Source organism: Myotis brandtii, unplaced genomic scaffold, assembly GCF_000412655.1.
Source record: "Myotis brandtii unplaced genomic scaffold, ASM41265v1 scaffold251, whole genome shotgun sequence".
NCBI classification, from domain to species: domain Eukaryota; kingdom Metazoa; phylum Chordata; class Mammalia; order Chiroptera; family Vespertilionidae; genus Myotis; species Myotis brandtii.
This window is the reverse complement of record NW_005359516.1, coordinates 2,547,694-2,566,040: the sequence shown is the minus strand read 5'-3', so window position 1 is coordinate 2,566,040 and position 18,347 is coordinate 2,547,694. Positions and strand designations below refer to the sequence as shown.

The 18,347-nt window shown below is 35.2% G+C and overlaps 1 protein-coding gene across 8 annotated transcripts in view; it reads right to left on the bottom strand.

Moving 5' to 3' along the window:
- Positions 1–18,347, bottom strand: part of TIA1 (TIA1 cytotoxic granule-associated RNA binding protein) — a 30,701-nt gene that overhangs the window by 11,181 nt on the left and 1,173 nt on the right. For 4 of the 8 annotated variants that reach the window (XR_313686.2, XR_313687.2, XM_005867788.2 and 1 more), the window contains exons 2-6: positions 7,822–7,924; positions 3,868–3,966; positions 3,106–3,160; positions 2,901–2,933; positions 1,600–1,687 (exon numbers count right to left, since the gene is read on the bottom strand). Coding sequence is in view for 6 of the 8 variants with exons in the window: in XM_005867788.2 (XP_005867850.1) it covers positions 1,600–1,687; positions 2,901–2,933; positions 3,106–3,160; positions 3,868–3,966; positions 7,822–7,924 (378 nt within the window). In the remaining 2 variants the exon portion in view is untranslated. Of the gene's footprint in view, positions 1–1,599; positions 1,688–2,900; positions 2,934–3,105; positions 3,161–3,867; positions 3,967–7,821; positions 7,925–16,363; positions 16,378–18,347 lie in introns of those variants that run through there. The other 4 variants (XM_005867790.2, XM_014540940.1, XM_005867791.2 and 1 more) reach the window with 4 other exon arrangements.

Genomic DNA, 18,347 nt, shown 5'->3' with positions numbered 1-18,347 from the left:
TGTATAATATATATTATATATATATAACCATGGTTGGCCTTAATAAAATCTAGACTATAATTATGATACCAACATATTTAACAAAAAGAAATTATTGATCCACAATTAAAAAGTCATGAAATTACTAAAATTTGAATGTCATTTAACTTGAGCTCACTGTTAAATAATCTCTATCTAATCCCAAACTAAAGTTTCCATGTTTTCAGAATTTACTTCAATCAAAATTAAAGCATTTAATAAAATAGCTATATAACCTGTTAAAATGTTAGAAAATTTTCTTTCTAGAGTTAAGTTTCCGGAAATGTTAGCCTTGAAATACATTTAATTCTTACTTATTTCTGAAAGGATTCTCTAAGGAAGAAGCAGCAAATATCTAGACCAGGGTTCTTTAATCCTTCTTTAATCCTTTTATGGTCCTATGACTACTCTGAAAATAGAATAAAACTTACAAAAGATACTCCACACCAAAAGGAAAACAAACACAACACTTTTGCATACAGAGATTTATAGAGCCTTTGAGAGGCCAAGGGTTAATACCTTCCAGTCTAGATACTTGAAAGCAAGTTAACCATCATCAAAACCCTATGACAGATTAAAGGGAACAATAAATTAGAACTTATTTTCCCAATCAGTTCTCATAAAGGAAAATGTCACCTAACAAAAGAGTCTGTTTGTTAGACCATAATTTTGCAATTGCCTCTAACTATGCATGTTCATCATCCTACCAATGAACTACAACTCTTCAAACGAAAACTCCCAAAATTCATCACCTGTTCTATTGGCACTTAACTTTCTCCTCACCTCATCTTTGCTGTTGGTCTGCTCATGAAACCAAACCAAAGCTAGTGTTTCCTTTGTGCTTCAGTTAAGATAATGTACTACTCTTCTAGCTGGAACAATAATAAAGTAACCAGAAACTCTAAAAAAATTCTGTTTTCTAAATTCAGTGATTACATGCAAAAAAATACTGTTATCAAATTATTATTCTTACTCTATTATGGCATGTTTTTCAAAATATTAGAATTTTTTTCTGATGAATACTACCTTGAGTGAGCTATTTACAAAGGGCTTAAACTGTATATTTAATAACAAATGCGAGCAGGACAGAGCTTCACAAGAAACTAAAAGGCATTATTACTGTTGTTGTTAGTAACAACAACAAAAGGGTTGGTTGCCTTGAAATTAACACTTAGTAACTATTTTGGGGGTTAAAATGAGGTTTCTTTTTGTTAAAATATATTAACACAAAATGCATGGTATCATAGAAGTGCCCAAAAGGTCTAAATTCCTTAGTCACAGCACAAGTTTACTAAAGACTATGACCAAGCTAGCAAGACACTTATACATGAAGCAATATGTAGAATAGTAAATCTGTCTCTTAAAAGCTAATGCTAATTGAAAAAAAGACTTTAAGATAATTGAAGACCAAAGATTTATTTAATGGAAAAAAAATCTTTGGCTCTTAACTGCTTAAATAGCCTCTAAACAATGTAATACCTTATATTCAAGTGTGAAAATTAATAAACAAAATTCACAGTATATTTTCAAAGTACTTCTAAATAAGATTGTTTCTAATTAAAAGTATCTTCTGTTACTTACGATATTCTTCCAAATGGCGCAAATGCAGCTTTTATATCTTCAGTTGTTATTTCTGGACTGAGATCACCAACAAAGACATGGAAATGATCTTATAAGGGGAAGGTAAGGGGAAGTGAAAAGAAAAATAAAATTTTAGAATTTAAAAATACTAAAATTTATTCAATAAATTATTCTTAAAATAATTTATGGATTATAGTAGCATACAAATAAAACACTACTCTATATCTACACAAATTCTATCAATTTTAAACATAATGAATCAAGGTGACAATACCTCCTAAAGACTGATATATCTGACAGATATTCTGCTTACAGCCAATTGTTATTCTGGCCTAAGAAAATAAACTAATAATATATGTTTTGCATAAAAAAATTAATGACTTCATTACTGTTTTAATAGTAATTATTTACATTTAACCAGTTTACCACTATAATAAAGCTTTACAATTTAAAATAAAATAGTGGTATTGTGAGTTATGTAGACTAGATTTGCCTCAGTTAAGACAATTCACTGAAGCTAGACATGATATACTTGGTTTAACCATATTTTGTGAAGAACAAGCAAAGAAATACCTTGCATTGCAACAGTTTGATGTTAAAGTATTTGACAGTTTTCTCAAAAGCCAACAGTTTTGGTTGCCCAGACATTACACCATTCAGTTTATGTGAATCCATGTGCATGTGAACTAAGACTGAAGGCAACAAAATGAAAACAGTAATCCCTTCATTTTATATTAGAGCCATTAAAAAAGCATTGGAGAGAAATAACGATCTCATGTGAAGTTTTAAAAAAAAGACAATGCTCAAGAAAAGAAACACTTAAAAAATACAAAATAGTTGTATCAACATTTTTAAATAGACATATATATTAATTTTGACAAAATATATTTGGAAAGAAAAGTTACCCCTACTTGGCAGGCCTTAAGCAACATATTGTGTTGCCATTTGGGAAACAGTTTCAGGAGCAACTCAAGCAATCAGAAGATCTGGATATGGAGCACAGATCGTGACCTCAAGGAAGCAGGGTATCTTGCCCTTTAGTTGGTGAAAGTATTTCTAAGGCATCAGCTGCCTCCAAGAGGGTCAGAGAGCTTGAAATAGCACCAAAGTAGTGGACAAGCCACACTTGGTCAACACTGGGAAGAAGGGGGAAAAATATTGCCAGAGACAAATAGAAATACAACCACCTCCCTCCCCACTCCCCCCAATATAAAACAAACAAACAAAAAAACAACAACTTCAGGTGGTTAGTGAATACCCTTTCAAGAGATTTCATTTTATGTTTAAGAAGATACAATTACCTTGTGAACGCTGTGTGTTGACAACGGTACTACCTGATGACAAAGATTAGATTTGTTCTTAAATTTATTAACACAAACACATTCAATCATATCTTAGGATAAAGATCAAAACATTACTGCAAACACGTATGATGTTTTTATGCTTTACAATACAACTACTGTGTACAATAAAAACAAATGTTCAAAGAGTAAAATATATACTTACTGCTTGTATCTTTCTTCTGACTGCTGGGGGTTGTTGCCCAATTCACTTTGACTTCCTAAAAAAATTTTTTCTACATTTATATTCCATAAAAATAAAGCTCAAAATCAGATATTATAAGATTTGCATCTGTATACACATAGGAATGTGTATCTTTGAGATGAAATAGGTATCAGTTCTGGTCAAAGTTTCTTATCATTTAACCTACACCTATGTAAATAATGTTGTCAAATCCTAATCTTATATACTTATCTGTTAATGTTGAATCAACCTTTTTTATCTAAAGTACCAATAAACTTTTGCCTTCTAGTCTTTCCCATTAGTATCCAATGTTCCTAGATGTTTCATCCAAGCTTGAGTAATTCAATAAATATTTTAGTATTTATCATGTGCAATAAACATGTCCTCTAAAAGCTTTAGCTCACCTTTTTAATAATGTGATTTTTTGCGATAAAGTAAATATAATGTTTCTAAAAAGTAAACAAAGCTGTGCAACTGAAATTTCTAGTTTGGCCTGGCCAGTGTAGCTAAGTGACCAGTTTCAGATTTGACCCCCACCCCAGTTAGGGTGCAGGCGGGAGGCAACCAATTGATGTGTCTCACATCTATGTGGTGTGTGTGTCTCCCTCCCTTCTCCCCTCCCTCCCTGCTTCCCTCCCTTCTGCTCTCTCTAAAAAAAATCAATGAACAAAAACATCCTCAAGTTGAGGATTAACAACAACAAAAAATTTCTAGTTCAAGTCACCTTTAATTATGACAGCTTACCTTACCCATTATCTTCCGCCCATTCATAGCAGCCAGTGCTGCAGCTGCATGACGATGCTCATAAAACTCCACAAAACAATATGGATCATTTCCAGCTGTCTGTTGAAGAAAAAAACACAATAGCCAATTTTAAGTTGTATATTCCCATTACCTTAAAATTATAACATCTCATTTACCAGGCCAATGGAAAATAGAGGATCCATTCCACAAGTAAATCTTTAGATAAGGAAATAAACACTTAAAAATGAGCTATTTTTGCCAGGACGGTGTTGCTCAGTGGTTGAGCACTGACCTATAAACCAAAAGGTCACGATTCGATTCCCGGTGGTTTGATCCCCGATAGGGGCCCGTGTTGTGGGCTCAATTCCCAGTGTGGGGCATGCAGAAGGCAGCCAGTTAATGATTCTCTCTCATCATTGATGTTTCTATCTCTCTCTCCCTCTCCTTCCTCCCTGAAATCAATAAAAATATATTATTTTTTAAAAATGATCTATTTTTGCCCTAGCTGGTTTGGCCCAATGGATAGAGCGTCGGCCTGTGGACTGAAGGGTCCCAGGTTCGATTCCGGCTAAGGGCACATGCCTGGGTTTCGGGCTCAATCCCAAGTAGGGGGCGTGCAGGAAGCAGCCAATCAATGATCTCTCTCATCATTGATGTTTCTATCTCTCTCTCCCTCTCCCTTCCTCTCTAAAATCAATAAAATCTATTTTTAAAAAATGATCTATTTTTATAGAAAGCTATCTTTATTAACAAGTTATACTATTCTACTATATATAATCTTTTATTAATAATTAAATGTCCTAATTATGGACAGATGAATATAGCTACATTCTCCCCATCATTATACAATTCAATCTTTTTTTAAGCTACAGAGGTTAAATTTGACTGGAATCCTATATTCTCAAGTGTTGGTATTGGTTTTTCTGCCTCTTCCCTGTGATGTTACCTTTTATGTACATAAATGTACACAAAGACTTGCTACCTCTAACTTAGTGAGTAGCAGAAAATATCAACCAACTATCTCAAGCTTGTTTATAAAATATAAATAGACTCTGAAAACTGAAGAGGTCCTTTGCTAAGTAGAGTTTTAGAGTAGGTTTTAGAATTTGGACTTTCTGACATCATTTTTCAGCTGCTTAGTAGTCTTTTAAAAATTCTCTCTTTTTTGCTGGTGTTCCAGGTAGTTGACATTTGATAATATGTGAAGCCTGGATGTTTTATTATAAATCAAGGCAGAAAAAATACCCAATATCTTATACCTATCAGTGCAAAATATAAAATGACTTCATAGAGTATTTAAAAATTCTTTCTATACTCTCCTAAAATAAGTAAACGACTACAATGAGCCCGGCCAGTGTCGCTCAGTGGATTGAGCATGTCCCATGCACCAAGAGGTGTCTGGTTTGATTCTCAGTCAGGGCACATGCCTGGGTTGCTGGCTGGATCCTACGTAGGGGGTGTGCAGAAGGCAGCTGATGATGATGTCTTTCCCTCCCCCTCCCCCTCTCTAAAATAAAAATGTATTTTAAAAAAGACTAGAATGATACCAAAATAAAGGTAGCATATTGTTTCAAGCACAATAGTTTAAAAAATTCATTGGTAATGACCTTTAAGAAATTTAGAGGCTCTGGCCAGTGCTGCCCAGTGGTTAGAGGGTTGGCCCATGCACAGAAGGGTTATAGGTTTGATTCCCAGCCCCAGTCAGAGCTTGTGAGAGATAACCAATCAATGTCTCTCTTTCCCTCTCCCTCCTTCCCTTCCAGTCTCTCTAAAAATCAATGGAAAAAATATCCTCGGATGCAGATTGAAAAAAAAAAAAAAGAATTTTAGAGGTAATCACAAATTGATATTGACATTACCCAATATTTTATTTAAAAAACATTAGGGAATATAAAAATGTTTTAAAAATTGTGTAATTCAAACTAACACTACACTTAATGAGAATTCTACTACAAAGATCAATGTTGATAGGCATAGAAAAAGTAATATATTTAAGAGTAGAGCAATAAACTGAAAAAGAATATCACTTTAGTTAGTTGATTTGTACCCCCCAAAAAACTATTTTTAGATAAGAAGAATGTAAGCATACACATTATCAGTCTCAATACTCCAGGAAGTGTAAAATGCATAAATATGAACACCAGTCCTACAATATGAAGAGACTGAAATATAGACTTTAATAATAATAAAAACAAAATGTTAATCTAAGCCTTTGAGTGATAAAAAACCAAAATTTATACAAAGTGGCAAAGGCTAACACAGCTAGTCTTTTCTGAAGGTCAAGCAGTCATTAATATTTTGCCTAGTGATCTTTACCAGACAAGTATCAAGAATGAACCAGACAAGGAGAGAATGGCAGCCTATAAACCAATGAAGAGGCGTTATATTCAGATAGTTCAATCTGAATATACATGCTTGCTTCGCCTTATTTCTGTTTGTTTTTTTTTTGTTTGTTTGGTGGTTTTTTTTTTGGGGGGGGGGGGTTGTTGTAAATCCTCACTAAGGATATTTTTTCCCATTGATTTTTTTTTTAGAGAGAGAGTGTGGAAGGGTGGGGGGAGGGTAGAGAAATATTGATGTGAGAGAGACACATCGATTGGTTGCCTCCCACACACTCCTGACTGGAGCAGGGGATCAAACTGCAACCCAGATACATGCTCTTGAATGGGAATCGAACCTGAGACCATTCTGTGAACTCTAACCACTGAGCCCACCAGCCAGGGCTGCTTTGCCTTAATTCTGCATATATTAAATGGGAATAATGTGCTTTACAAAGTTTCTGTTTAACATTTGTGATATGCATCAGGGTTAAAATAACAAGTAAGCATTTAAAAAATGCTATTACTGGGACAAGGAAGTAGACCCACATCAAGGAAAACTGGTTTTAAGTTCTCCATCATTTTCCAGTCTCCACTTTATATTTCTTTATGGATACAGGGATCTTTTCTTCTTTATCCAAGGGCATACAGATATTAAATATAAAGAAAACACTTAAAAGAAAATAAAGAACAAAAACATTAATTGAAGCCATCTATATTAAATGCAGAAGACCCTGCTACTTAGAAGGTTTGACCTTTTAAAATCTTAGACAACAAAAAAAAAAGCCAATTGGCTAAACAATTACTTTTAAAAATATATTTTTATTCATTTTTTGAGAGAGTGGGAAACATTGATTGGCTGCATCCCGCACGCCCCCTACTGGGGACTGAGCCTGAAATCCAATCAAACAGGCAAACTTTAAATGCACTGGATGATGCCCAACCAACTGAGCCATACCTGTCAGGCTAAACAATTACTTTCTAAATACGAAGTAAAAAAAGAGATAAACTGGAAAACAATAGAAAAAAAAAGTAGCAGATACACATACTGGTATATGATTTTTTTTCCTGGAGAAAAGAAAACTAAAAGGAAAGACTGTGGATAAATGGATTCTCATTAGCACTGTCTTTCCCATCAAAAAATTTTTAAATGTCTTTTTATGCATGTTACGATTCAGAGTTAACACCAATTAGATGAATTAATTTTTTCTATACATTAAGGTCTGAAGGATGGTAATTGCCATAATGCAAGAAAAACTTGAATCACAGCCTTTAAAAATAAAGTTACAAACATTTCACAGTATCACATGTCTATTTTTTTGACCCAATGTCCTAATCTAATTGTAATAACTGAATTTCTTAATTAGGCTATCAACTAATACCACATATAAAATAAACAATTCTGATATGTCAATGCACCTTTAAAAGGTGTATATTTCTCATCTACTCTAGAAATTAGTTCTGCTCTTCCTTTATTTAATAAAACAAATAAAACTCAGTGTCCAAAACTAATTCACTACAAATTGACTAAAATCCCTATGCATTCAGACTATATAAACTAATTTGAGAGTTCCTGGAAGTAATGGATTTAAATAATATACATAAAAAAGAAGAAAAGTTAACTAAAGTAAAATACCCTTACATCCATAATCATTTTGCAGTTTTTACAAGGTCCAATCTGGCTAAAGAGCTGAAGAATTAGAGCTTCTGTCACATCTCTGGAAAGGTTACCGACATATCTGAAACACAAAAAAAAATATTTACCATTTAAATTTGCTTCTTTTGATCAGTTTCTACAGTTGCTTATTGAAAAATGAGTTTAGGAGTAGGTAGATCTTTACCCTAAACTACACTATTTGGGAATAGCTTATAAAAGTTTGCTGAAACTCTAAAATCTTTTTCAAAATGGATGTAATATGTGCAACCTGCAAGTATATTAGACACTGCTAGTAGAGAGAAAGCTAATGTGTGTTTTTAGACAAGGTGTTGCAAATTAAACCTGTTATTTCCAAGTTCCTAGGCTTACCTTAGAAAGATATTGCTTTAAAAATTTCTCAAATGAATCATTAGATATACAGAACATTTTATACAAACAATAGTGGAAACCTTTGCAATTCTTTCTACTACAGTATTCCTAAGAACAATAAAATTTCCCAATTTTTAATTCACAATTCTCCTAACACTATCCAATTTAGGTTTACTTTGGTTTACACAATAAACGTATTTTTTGAAAAATCACAGGTAAATAATTTATCAGGTGTTGTAAATGCTCACAAAGGGATGGAAAAACCTTTCAGTGGATATCACTGATCAGTGGATATGGACAGATAATATGCATTTGTGACTAGCAAACATAACTAGTATAGTGTATTAGCAGACCACATGACTGGGATAATCTTTATTTAAAGAGTTTATAAATAAATTTTCAAAATGGGACTTTGAAACCCGATTACCTCTAGACATGTTAGAGGGTTATCACTTCTGAAATAGAGAATGTAGACTCTCAACAATTGTATTTCTTATTCTTCTGCCAAGAATCCTTTAGAAACAGAAAACGGGTTGAAAGATCCAGACTTGCCCTGACTGGTTTGGCTCACTGGTTAGAGGGTTTCAGGCTTGATCCGGGAGGCAACCAATCGATGTTTCTCTCTCTCTCTCTCTCTCTTCCCCCTTCCCTCCCTTCCACTCTCTAAAAATCAATGGAGCCTGGCCAGTGTTGCTCAGTGGTTGAATATTGACCTATGAACCAGGAAATCAGGGTTTGATTCCAGGTCAGGGCATATGCCCTGGTTGTGGGCTCGACCTCCATTTCAGGGTGTGCAGGAGGCAGCCAATTGATGATTCTCTCATCATTGATGTTTCTACCTCTCTCCCTCTCCTCTCTGAAATCAATAAAAAAAAAAAATTTTTTTTTAAGTGAGAGAGAAGTATCAATGTGAGAGAGGCTGCCTCCTGCACATGCCCTACTAGGGATCAAGCCCGCAGCCCGTGCACGTGCCCTCACTGGGAATAGAACCATCAACTCCTGGCTCATAGGTCAATGCTCAACCACTGAGCAACACCGGCTGCGACCAAAGTTCTCACTTTTAAAATAGGGTTTTCCCTTCCCAGTTGTTAAGTGATCTATGTGATAACTTTGGCAGCCTGAAAATACTCATGGTATAATACCCATAGGACTTACACATAGTTAATTTAATGTGGTCTGCCTAAATTTATTGATTAGCATTTTTCTGTAAAGAGCTTTTCCCTCATCAACTAGAGCAGCCGTGGGCAAACTACGGCCCGCGGGCTGGATCTGGCCCGTTTGAAATGAATAAAACTAAAAAAAAAAAGACCGTACCCTTTTATGTAATGATGTTTACCTTGAATTTATATTAGTTCACACAAACACTCCATCCATGCTTTTGTTCCGGCCCTCCGGTCCAGTTTAAGAACCCATTGTGGCCCTCGAGTCAAAAAGTTTGCCCACCCCTGAACTAGAGCTATTAGATTACACTACACTGGAGTTTCTAATCAAAAGGCAAGGTAAATGCTTATAGGAGATAATGCTTCTTTCCCTCTAATTACTGAGTTTCAGAACAAGGACTTGGTATAATACTAACCTTGGATCTTGGAAAAAGTGTTATTGGGTAGATGTTAGCTTTGCTTTTTTGAGTATCATTATTCTATCTGATAGATTCAGTACTTCTCCCTTTACCATTTTAACCTATTCCAGTGCCTTCACCACTCAATGTTTGTTGAATGGGTAAATGGAAGGAAATGAATCCATGTTTCTGACATGTATAAATGTTTATTTTTCTGGGAAAAGAGTCCGTATCTTTTTTGTTATTAATCCTCACCCAAGGGTATATTTTTCATTCCTCTCTCTCTCAACTCAATAAAAACATAAAAAAAAAAAAAAAAAAAAGGGAGAGCCCTAGCCAGTTTGGCTCAGGGGATAGAGCATCAGCCTGCGGACCAAAGGGTCCAGGTTTGATTCCGGTCAAGGGCATGTACCTAGGTTGCAGGCTCTTCCCTGGCCTGGGGCCCTGGTCAGGGCTCCTGCAGGAGGCAATCAACTGATGTGTTTCTCTCACATCGACGTTTCTTTCTGTCTCTCCTTCTCTCTTCCATTCTCTCTAAAAATCAATGGAAAAATATCCTCAAGTGAGGATTGAAAAAAAAAAAAAGTGAGAGCTTTGGCTGTTTTACCATTTTGACCCAGTGATCAAACTTTAAATCACTTTATAGATGAGACATTGTGTGTTCAATATGAATTATACAACATCACCTGTGAAGTAGTCAACTCAAAAAGGTCTAACTTGAATCTAGTCAAGCTTAAATTTAGACTAAAGCTTACCAAATATTGGACATATAAAACAATCACATATATTTAGATATGGGATACTGTATAAGGCAACTTACTTGATCTCTTCAAAATATTCTTGTTCTAAAACAAAGTAATAAAAGGGAAGCCCGGCTAGCGTGGCTCAAAGGTTGAGCATGGACATATGAACCAGGAGGTCACGGTTCAATTCCCAGTCAGAGCACATGCCTGGGTTGTGGGCTTGATCCCTAGTGTGGGCCATGCAGGAGGCAGCCGATAAATGATTCTCATCATTGATGTTTCTCTCTCTCTCCCTCTCCCTTCTTCTCTGAAATCAATAATATATTTTAAAAAGGGGGGGAGGACTGTTCTTCATTTAAAGGACTTAAAAAGACACTGACAACTAAATATAATAAATAATACTTGACTGAATCCTGGATGGGGGAGGAGATAGCTTTTTCTTGCAGAACTCTAATAAATGTAGAAGGAATGAGGAAAATGATCATTAAAAAACCACAATAGTAACTGCGAATGGCAAAATCCACCCATGGATATTTTATAGTTGATGTAATTTTAAGGAGAAATAGGGTGTGTAGAGCCTTAAATTATCTCCCATAAAATACTTATTAATTACTGGTTTCAACCAATGAAATGATTGTTTTAACGTATATTCACAAATTCTTTGATATGCCTTCCTCTATGAAGTGGAGCTTATTTTCTCTCTCCTTCAGTCTAGGTTAGTCTTAGTGACTCAATTCGAATTAACAGAGTATACTGAGAAAAGTAGTCACTGAACAGTGAAGAAACAGTACCCTTCAAAAGTTCCATGATCATTAAAGTTATCTTCTCATATTAAAGGAGAATAAAGAGACAAAACTAAATACAGTGGTATCTTGGAATGGATCTTGGAATAGAAAAAAGACATTAGTGGAAAAACTGGGGAAACTGGAATAAACCTTGCATTGTACCATGCTAATTTCTTAGTTTTGATAAGTATACCATGGTTATGTAAGTTGTTAACATTAAGGGAGTATGGGTGAAGATTATATGAGAACTGAACTTTCTCTGTAACTCTTCTGTGTCTCACTTGACTCTTGTACCCATAAGAAATTCTCAGGATTACAATGACTAAATGAAAAAAAAAAAAAAAAAAATCACCAGGGTGTGGTAGGAGATAGGTGGGTGGGTGGGTGTGTGGGGAACGGGGAACATGTGTAATGCTGTTAACAATAAAAAAATATATATATTTTAAAAATGGCTCTTCTGAAAATTTAATTCTAACATCTACGTATTTTTAAAAAGCTAGATAACCTAGTGACAAGTACATCATATTTAGGGAACCTGGATTTTAACATCTGAGAAACATTTTCTGAGTGACATTAACTAATCTGAAGATGTGAGGAAAAAAAAAAAAGATTAAGCTACTCTAAAAAGCACTATGGGGCCTTGCCTGGGTATATCAGTTGGTTAGAGTGTCACCCTGATATGCCAAGGTTTCTGGTTCGAACCCAGTCAGGGCACATACAAAAGTCAACCAATAAGTAAGTGGAACAACAAACTGATAATCAATCAATCAATCAATCACTGTGGTTTGTATTGCCTTTCATTTGTTTATTTGATGTAAGCTCCAGGAGCCTCTATGAATTAACTCTACACACAGCCGTTTAGAGAAATGCTCTTCGGAGGAAGTTACAGAAACAACTTGCTCTCAGCCTTAGGCACCATTACAATAAAGTACAAGTAACATATATAACATTTTCATATCAAAGAAATCAAAGGACAAAATCTTTTTTTCTTGTACTAATAAAAGTACAGCATTACATTACTTTTTTCTTTTTACAAATAAGTTAATCACTAATACCTATCTCAAAATTTTAAAAACTTAATGATGTTATAACTTTCTACGTCTATTTGCTAAATAGGAGTTTGAGACAGAAAGCCCAAATTCGAAATCTGCAGATCCTTTTTATAGACAAAATTAGAGGCCCAGTGCATGAGTGTGTGTGTGTGTGTCCCTCAGCCAGGCCTGTGCTCTCTTGAAGTCCAGGAGTCCTCAGGGGATGTCCGACTGATGGCTTAGGGAGCGGGCCTAAGCTGTCAGTCAGACATCCTTAGTGCTGCTTCGGAGGCAGGAGAGGCTCCTGCCATCGCCGCTGCGCTCACCAGCAGTGAACTCAGCTTCTGTGGGAGCACACTGACCACTAGGGAGCAGCTCCTGTGTTGAGTGTCTGCCCCCTGGTGATCAGTGCGTGTCATAGCAACTGGTTGTTCTGCCGTTCGGTCGATTTGCATATTAGTCTTTTATTATATAGGATACTTTCAACAGAAAACACACAGGTTTTTTAGTTTGTAGAATGCTCTATATTTTACAAAGTTAATTCTCAATTTTATTTATTTTTAAATATATTTTCATTGATTTCAGAGAAGGGAGAGAGATAGAAACATCAATGATGAGAGAGAATCATTGCTCTACTGCCTCCTGCATCCCCCTTTACTGGGGATCAAGCCCATAACTTGGGCATGTGCCCTGCCTGAGAATCAAACCCTGACTTCCTGGTATATAGGTTGGTCGATGCTCAACCACTGAGGCACTCTGGCCCGGCAATTCTCAATTTCATATATAAATATTATTTAGTTGTTTCATACTAAACAACTTACCAAAAGATTTCCCATAAACAGTATGAATTTAAGTTAACATGTTTAGAGGATTAATTTTTTGACCACCAAACATCTTCCTATTTTTAGAAAAATCCTCATCCTAAGGCAGAGCCTGACTTCTCTATAGAAGCCAAAAAGCCTAGATATGGTTTTATAATCTTTTTTTGTCTTCGATCTAGACTAAGTCAATTAGAGATACCAGTCCTCAACCTATAGGGCTTAAAGAAGCAGAGCATGAAGAGAATCCATTTTGGTGGCAAATAGCAATGGAGTCCCATATCAGTGAATTTGATCCTCAGTGGATTCAGTACTAGTATCTTTTCTGGGATGGCCTGTGGCTTGATTAGGACTATGGCCTGACAGTTTCCTTTCCTGAACATTTTCCAAGACAGGTTCCATAACCTTCCTACAAATTTTGGTAGTGTCCTTTATCTTTGTTTTTGTTTTGTTAATCTTCACCCAAGGATATTTTTTCCACTGAATTTTAGAGAGTGGGAGGCAGGGTGGGGGAGGTGGTGGGAAGAGAGAGAGAAAGAGAAACATCAAAGTGAGAGAGACACATTGACTGGTTGCCTCTTTCACACTGGGACTGGGGGTTGAACATGCAACCCAGGTATGTGCCCTTAACCTGGAATTGGTCTTCAGCTGACACTCAAACCACTGAGAAACACTAGCCAGGGGGTGTCCTTTATCTTTTTAATAAATTCCTTTTATGGTTAAAATTTTTTGCTGCTTGCATTTAAGAAAATCCTGACTGATACAAACATTAATACTCAAAGCAGTTGCAAGCCAAGGTTCCCTACTATGTCTACTGGACTACTAAACAAAATTATAATTTTCTTACATTTATTAGTTTTTATTTTTCAAAATATTTTTTGTGGAATAACATTTAAATGTCCCTTTTTAACTGTTATGTGGAATTCTTGTTAGCAGCATGGATTGAAGTATCCCACGTTGTATCACCTCTGAGATCATATACTAACCTTGTGCAGAATGGAAAGTAAAGACAAGAAGAGAATTAACTTTAAGGCATATAGACTTCAATGAACTAAGAAATGCCTTCCTCCCTGGCTGGGTAGCATAGTTGGTTAGAGCGTCATCCCAGACAGGTAAAGGTTTCAGATTAGATCCCTGGTCAGAGCACATACAGGAATCAACCAATGAATGTGTCAATGAGTGAAGTGACAAAGTGATGTTTCTTTTTTTCCCTCTCTCTAAAATCAATAAATAAAAATTTTAAAGATAAAATAAAAAATGTCTTCCTTGGACAACTGGATAAATGAATATGAACTGTATATCAGTTAAAAATATTGTATCACCGTGGCCCGTGGCTCAGAAGTTGGAGCATCGGCACCAAAGGGCCTCAAGTTCGATTCCAGGGTCAAGGAAACATACCTGGGTTGCAGGTTCAATCCTCAGCTCCAGGTCTAGATGCTTGCAGGAGGCAACCAGTAGATGTGTCTCTCTTACATCAATACTTCGCTCTCTCTCCCTCCCTTCTACTCTCTAAAACAACAACAACAACAACAAAAAACGAACAAAAACCCCCCAAAAAAACTCAATGGAAAAAATATCCTCAAGTGAGGATTAACAACAACAAAATTTGTATCAATGTAGTCATCTTAATATGAAAATTATATCATGGCTATATAAGAGAATGCCCTTGTTCTTAGAAAATATATGGTAAAGTAGGCCTAAAGTGTAATGATGTTTTCTCAAATGGTTCAGAAAAAAAGGTAACTGCATTCTCACATAATTACTTTTGAATATTTGGCTATAAGCAATGGATAAATCCACACAAAAGTTACTTAACTCTTCAATGTACTATTTTTTGTTACTTTTCTGTTTTAAATTTTTCAGAATAAAAAGTTATTAATGAAAACTTGCCATTCTGCCAGGGATAGAATTTTATATCAATTTAACATATATTTTTGAAGCTGATAACTAAGTTCAGAGAGTTATAAAACTGGATTCTAAAACATATAATATATTAATTTATATTACTACAGCTCTAGAAATTTTAACCTGAAGAAAACATTTACAAAACAGAAAGCTGTGATGGGCTGTTTTGAGCCACAATCTATAATAATAAAAGCGTCATATACTAATTAGACCGGACGTCCTTCCAGACGACCTTCTGGATGAAGCTGGGGCTGCAAGGGAAGCCCGGGTCCCAGGTGCCAGAGGGAAGCCAGTGCTGGCAGCCGTGAGAAGGAAGGCCTAACTCTTGCATGAATTTCGTGCATCGGGCCTCTAGTTATTGTATAAAAATGTAGGTGGAGGAGGTCAATGGGGGAAAATAAGGGGACATCTGTAACACTTTAAACAATAAATTTATTAAAAAGTGCAGAATTCGATACGAAGCCTCTGTTAAAAATTTTAATAAAAAACATAAATAGGTTTTTAGCTAATGATAAATCTGATAAAGAAATTTTTATTTATGCTATATATCTACTGTCTAGAACCCTGCCTGGAACACTGTAAATGCTCTATAAATATCTTTAAAGAGATAACTGTACTCACAGAATTACTTTTGAATATTTGCAGTTTGCTAGGAAATTATCCCATTTTGTCTGAATTACTTTAGTTTGGGGGAAAAGGTGCACCTTTTACTAATTATGAAATTACGTAGAAGAGTAAATGCTTATATCTATATATAAGCATTTATATAGGCAAAAGTAGGTGTACAGTTGTGAGTATGCTAATACTTATTAATTATTGGATTATTCCCACATGGATTGTAAACCTACCTTTGCCTACACACACTCACACATATTCTACACCAGCATCCTAACTTTACTATTAAACAACTGTCTACTCTTCACAAAGGATCGTCTGTATGATAGCTGAAACCCTCTGTTATCAGCTATGACCACCTTCACTTGGAGATCAGACTATATATATAAACCAGCTTGAGCAAATGTATCTAATACTATGCCTAAAGACATCCTAGATATTCATCTCAAAACTGTTCTCATTTTTACTTATATTTTGCAACAAGCTATCATTTTAAATGACTGTAATTACACATTGGTAAATCTACTTATTGTTGACTTCATTCTCACATCCCACATCCTAACCACTGGTAATTGCTGTTGCTCTACTTTCAAACTATCTCCAGAATCCACCCACTTCTCACAATATATTTCCAAAGTATTGCTGACAAGAAATTGAATATTGGCAATTTCTAACTTAACAAGGTAATGCTGAACACTCATTTGTTGAAAATGAAGGCATATTCTCTGAGCCAAGCATGACAAACTCTCAATCCGTGGGCCACATATGGCCCACAAGGAGTATTTTTGCAGCCCAGCCAATATAATGGTATGTAAGAAACGTTTTAATAAAAATTTCGTAACTTAATTTTTACAATATCCTGTTATACATTAATAACGAACTACAACGTTCGATAATGACTGATTACTATAATTGTGTTGCATTCATTTCCCTTATCCGCCTTACTCGCAGGCGCACCACTTCTCTCCACTAATACTAACAGCGAATATTTTAGCAGCCAATTGCCATGTCATTAGTCTTGTACTGACTTGTTTGGTGTGCACAATAGAAATATTTCGATTTCGGAGAACAAGAAAAATAGGTTTATTTGCATTACACTTATTTGTGCAGTTACTCGCTGTCTAGTAAGTTAATGTTCAAGAAAAAAATTAACTTTTATTAAAATGTTCTATTATCTTATGTTAATGATTACTCATTTATTTCAGCCCTTTGTACTAGTATTCAGCATGTCTCTATCAAAATAAACCTATGTTTCTATGAAAATTGAAGCTTTTGTTTTTTTGCGGCCCACATAAACTTAAACCTTGTTTATTTGGCCCATGTTAGCCTTTGAGTTTGACAGGCTTGCTTTGAGCCATTTAGGTGCCATGGATGATACTGAAATTCAGACAATATCTTACCTCCAAGAATGAGTAATATCTGGGTTCACTGCTTGGAATTGTATCAGTTTTTAAAACAAACTTATTGACCACTTACCACAAATCAGATACTGTGCTATGAACACATTAAAAGTCCTTGACTTCCAGGGTCATTAAAACAAACATTTTATATTAAAAGTAAAAACACTGCTAGGAAAATTTAAGGGTTAGTAGCTACTCATTTAATTAGATTGGGCTCATTGGAAGAATGGGAGCTTGGTTGAAGATTGTAGAAGCAGAGGAAATAGTAGGACACGTTTGAGCTTGGACTACTCTGGGAAAAAGATTCTTAGATGGGGTGTTCCTAGCGAAGTATACATGGCAAAATAAGTCATACATGTAAGAGTTAAGAGCTGAGGACGTAAGAGTTGCAGGAAAATGAACAAAAAGTTTATGACCTTGGGTGACTTTAGCTTTTCCCCAGCTGAAAAATGGACCCATTTACTGCAGAGTTCTGATGAGGATTAAACAAACAGGTAAAACACTTTACACAAAACCTAGCAAATCATAAGCACTCTAAGTATTTGTTTGAATAAAGCTTCCTTCATTATTCCTCCTGCAATGGTTGGTTTCCTGCACTGCTCTTGTAGAATGGCCTGAAAAAGGTGAAGTTGTCTTCATTATTTGATATTCCCAAATCAACATGCTAAAAAGTTTAAGATCCCAGATATTTCTGGCAGTTTCTGAAATTAAAAAATTTGAAATAATTTAAGAATCTTAAATTTGAAGACATTATAAAAGATGAGCATTGTGTGTGCTGTTGGCTATATCAAACTTCTGGCAAAGAGGCAAGAGGAAAAAAAGATTTCCATAAACTCTATGGGCCAATAGTTTTCTAGGGAGTATTCACCTACAGATACAATCTCTCAAAAAAAAAAAACAAAAACAAAAACAAAAAACACAAACAAAGGTCATGCACTAATTGCTGCAACCTATTAAAAAGATACTTAAGGTAACTAACATTATCAGGTAAACTATGAAAAAGTTTAATCTATTAAAACAAGTGTGACTATTATTTCTCATACAGATTACAAAATAGAAACTTTTGGTGGTGAAAACAATAACTGCATTGTACTTCATAACAACTCCAATGTCTAGAGTTGCAGAAAGAAACCTAAAATTGTGTCTTTAACGCAGAGAGTTCTCAAACTGTCGGTATTTCAAGAATTCAAACAAAAAGGTCTGTAAAAAAATACTCGTCAAGACTTTTTCTTCTTTTCCAGAAAAGTAACAATGACAGAATCAACTCTCCCAACATACTTT